General features: G+C 42.8%; 1 protein-coding gene across 1 annotated transcript; it reads right to left on the bottom strand.

The window, feature by feature from the left end:
• Positions 1 to 1,650: 1,650 nt before the first annotated feature.
• Positions 1,651 to 3,976, bottom strand: LOC117544522. The gene has a single exon (XM_034213642.1). The coding sequence runs from the start codon at positions 2,445 to 2,447 to the stop codon at positions 1,689 to 1,691; it is 759 nt and encodes a 252-aa protein (XP_034069533.1). The 5' UTR covers positions 2,448 to 3,976; the 3' UTR covers positions 1,651 to 1,688.
• Between the last annotated feature and the right edge of the window lie 417 nt (positions 3,977 to 4,393).

The raw sequence follows: 4,393 nt of genomic DNA on the forward strand, positions 1-4,393 counted from the left end.
GTTGCTACAGTTGCTGTCTTTAATCTTGCAAAAGGTTATTGTTATTAGGTTAAGTATAAAGTATAAATAAATAGAGATAAGAAATAAAACCTTTAATCCTAGTTTGACTTGACTGATTAAGAAACGCAAAGGTGTAATGCAAAAATGATGAAAAAAGCACATTTTAAAAATATAATATTTTCATCTAATACATGATTAGAGTTTAGGATATAAGAAACTAGTTTCAACACTTCAATGGATCAATACTTTTTACCCAATTTTACATTACTCTTAATAATGTAGGCCTACTTATACTTTCGGTAGGCTACTTTGTCATGCTAATATGCTACTTGTGTACCTTAACTTAAAGGTAGGGTAGGTAAGAATGGAGAAACTAGCTAGAGTAAGCTAGAATGTGAAAGTACACAACCGAAAAAAATCTGCCCCTTCCTTCAGACTTCCTTACAGAGCCCCTCCTCCAACACACACGAACGCGCACATGACCAATGAGGGCACGAGATAAGTTTGTGCACGAGATGGAAGCAATAGTATGAAGCTGCAGTATGGGCATACATATGTCTCATAATTATTTGTGTGAACATACAAATAATTTGTGTGTAAATATGTGATTTGTAAATGTAAAACACCATCCACAAATGTGTTTAAAAGATTTGCAAACTCACAAATAAATTTGCAAGTGTAAAACGGATCTGCAAATACGCTAAATATTTTCACAAATAAAAAAAAGATCTGTGAATATCTCTTTAACATTTACAACTTTCGATCAGGCATTTGTGCATCCATTTTGTATTTGTCGACCAAAAATGCGCTCGCGGATCTCACATTTCTGCTTGTGGATCGTCTTTTTACACACACGGAATTTTGAGACATATTTTCCGCCGGTCTCGGCTAAAATCTACTCGTGTCACTCGGTTATTTTCGGAAACCATGTGATGGCCTGCTGATGACGACATTTCCGCATGATTTCAAAGTAAGAGCATGATGGTTTGTTTAATGCTCTGTTTTTTTATTATAATGAACAGCGGAACGTTAGATGCATTCTTACTTCACCATCATCACCATCATCATCATGTTTTAGTGATAGTTAGTTTGTGCTAGTTTATTGGTTCAATACAGCATATATCGAGCACTTTCGTTGATGTTGAAGTACAGGCTATACGCCACTTTCGGATCCCAGGGGGAGCAGCTGGCAGCGGGGGGCTAGTGGAGTACTTCATGACCACAGAGCGTGAACGTTGTGATCAGCTGTTTTAGCGTAGTTCTCCAGTGAAGGGGGGGAAGTGTCTCCCTCCGCAGCCGGTTGGCGTAGTTTTGGCACAATTCCGTTGTACGGACCGACGTTAACAGCAGCCCTGTCTGTGCACACGGAGCAGGGCCGTTTCTAGCTATTTGGGGGCCCTATGCAAGATGCTGTTTGGGGGCCCTATTTTGTCAAACTACATTGGGAGGATTACAAAGCCTTTAAGATGATCTGTGGAGATGCATTAATCTGTTACACTTTAAGAGGAAAACAGGCTAAATTAACGAAAACCTCTCTTAAATTCAAATTGAACATCTCAAGTTGACCCAAGCAATTGAAACTTACAGAAAATGATATTAAAAAAAGGTAAACAATGAGGCTCCTCTATGTCAAATGAAAGAGATGCAGCATTTTCTCAAAAATGTTTACTTTACATTTTTCCTCCTCCTCAAAACTTCTGCTTCCTTGCTTTTTTAGAAGCAAAGTCATCAATAATGTCATCATATGACAGCTGCTTGCCAATCTCATGGTTGATGCTGATTATGGCAAGACCAGTGAGGCGATCCTGTCCCATGCATGACCTCAGGTAGGTTTTGATGAGCTTCAGCTTTGAGAAGCTCCTCTCTGCTGAGGCCACAGTCACAGGAAGAGTGCAGGCAATTCGCAGGGCAATCGACAGATTGGGATACAGTTCATTCAGGTTTTTTTTGTGGATGAAAGCGAGGAGCTCCAGTGCAGTCATTTCACATGTAGGCAGGCTTGGCAGATTGGTAATTTCCAGAGCCAGCTCCTTTCCATCAATGTCACCTCCATCTCCAGTGCTTAATGTGCTGCAGAGCTTGTCACACTGGTTGCATAATTCCACACCATCCAGTTTTTTGAAGTTGAGCAGCACTCCAAATCTGGCTCTCACTTCACCCAGAGTTTCAAATCTATCCTTTAAGGATTCAATAGTCGTGTCAACAACTACATTGAAGAATGTCGTTTCTAGCCTCTTCATGGCATCTGCAATAGGCTCGTCTGGGGCTTCATAGGCAAAGTGTTTTTTTGTGCTTCTCATTCTCTTCTCTTTCAGCACAGCCTCCACATTAATTTCCTCACACATGTCTTTAGCAGTGGCCTGAGCTGCAGCAAAGCCAGTGTCTCTATAACTAGTCAGAGACATGTTTGCCTTTGTAAGGAGGTCAACTGCCACATCAAGCTGCATTGTGGCAGACTGCAGGAGCTTGCTAACATGGTTCACATGGTGAAGAATGTCATACCATACCACTGTGCAAATGAGGAAGCGGTATGACCCAACCTCTTCTGCCAAACTCTGTGCTTCAACCTTGGTCAGGGGATCTGTCACTTTGTCCCTGACCTCCAACAATGCCTCCCTTATGTTAGGGGCCTGGTACCGCACTGCCTCTATGCTGTTGACACGGCTCTCCCACCGTGTGTCACTCCAAGACTTAAGTGCAATAGTCAGATGTTCCTTTAGGATTGCCTATCTTTGTGGGGCTGCTGAGAAAAGGGTGTACAGTTTCTGTACATTACCAAAGTAGCTGATGGCATCTGTCGAGGCTTTTGCTGCATCAGCCACCACACATGGAACATAAAGTGCACGTGGATTTTTCTGGAGCAGCCTTGCTTGAACCCCTCTGTTCCTCCCCTTCATGTTGGCACTATTATTGTATGATTGACCTCTGCAATCATCAAATGGAATATTAAGCTCCTTAAGCCTGTTCAAAATCAAAGATGACAAACCAAGACCTGTTGTTTCGGAAGCCACAAGAAATCCTAGAAAGTGTTCCTTGATTGTGGGCGCTTCGTCCATTATGACAGTCCTTATGATGACTGACATCTGCTCTTGGTGGCTTACGTCAGGGGTACAATCCAAAATGATTGAATAATATTTGGACTGTTTAATCTCAGTCACATTTTCCCACTGATTGAAGCAATCAGTTAATTTTGGATCAGATTTCCAAGATAGCTGGAATGACTGAACTGGCCACTCTCCACACGCTCAATGTGCTGCTTCATGACAGGATCAAATTTAGCTAGAAGCTCCACCTCTTTTAAGAAGTTTCCATTATGTTGCTGGTGTAATGTGTTCGCTGAACCTCTCAATGCAAGATTTCTCTCAGCCAAAGATTGCATTATAGAGATCAGGCGGGTTAGGACATCTCTCCAGCGCCTCTTCTCAGCCTCTAAAAGTGTCCTTTCAGCTTGGTCTATGGTCTTTCCGGTTTGTAGACGCTGTTCAAAATCTTTCCAGGTTGCCATAAGGGTTGTGTGCTCTGGACTACTTTCGTGACTTTTCAGAAGCATGCCTATGCTGCTCCAGTTTGATAGTCCCTCTGTCATTAATTTGTAGTCCTTCCTTGAAAATAACTTGCAGCAAAAGCAGTAAAGGGCATCGTTTTTTCTTGAGTAGATAAGCCAGGTCCGCTTTATCTTGTTCTGTGGAAATAATGATGGTGAAAGCTCCTACCATCTTCTCTTGGAAAAGTGAATTGTTTATCAACCTGAAAAGGCCCTCTACCTACTAAATCGGTCCTAAAGGAATCGGGTCGAACTGATGGCCAATCAGCTGGATCTATTGGTGGACCAAAAGCTGGCTGCTCTGCTTGTAAGTCTGCAGGAGGAGCAGATTTACCTGTGGCTCAGGAGGTGATGAGAAGGATGGACCTGCTTGTGGCTCAGGAGGTGATGAGAAGGATGGACCTGCTTGTGGCTCAGGAGGTGATGAGAAGGATGGACCTGCTTGTGGCTCAGGAGGTGATGAGGAGGATGGACCTACATGTGGCTCAGGAGGTGATGAGAAGGATGGACCTGCTTGTGGCTCAGGAGGTGATGAGGAGGATGGACCTACATGTGGCTCAGGATGTGATGAGAAGGATGAGGAGGATGGACCTGCATGTGGCTCAGGACGTGATGAGAAGGATGAGGAGGATGGACCTGCATGTGGCTCAGGACGTGATGAGGAGGATGGACCTGCAGCATCTGGCTCTGCTTGCACAAAGTACTTGAGAATTGTCCCTGCAAAGACAACACTCCTTAAATTAGCAAGCAAACTTTGTTGTTGTTTATTTTTAAACAGTCATCATACAAACATTAATCATAAACATATCACAATGTAAACTTATACAACAGTAATTAGTGACTGAAAAG

Source organism: Gymnodraco acuticeps, unplaced genomic scaffold (assembly GCF_902827175.1).
Source record: "Gymnodraco acuticeps unplaced genomic scaffold, fGymAcu1.1, whole genome shotgun sequence".
In the NCBI taxonomy this organism is placed as follows: domain Eukaryota; kingdom Metazoa; phylum Chordata; class Actinopteri; order Perciformes; family Bathydraconidae; genus Gymnodraco; species Gymnodraco acuticeps.

Coding starts and splice junctions, on each gene's coding strand:
- LOC117544522 (XM_034213642.1), bottom strand. CDS start 2,447: ATGCAGCTTGATGTGGCAGTTGACCTCCTTACAAAGGCAAACATGTCT.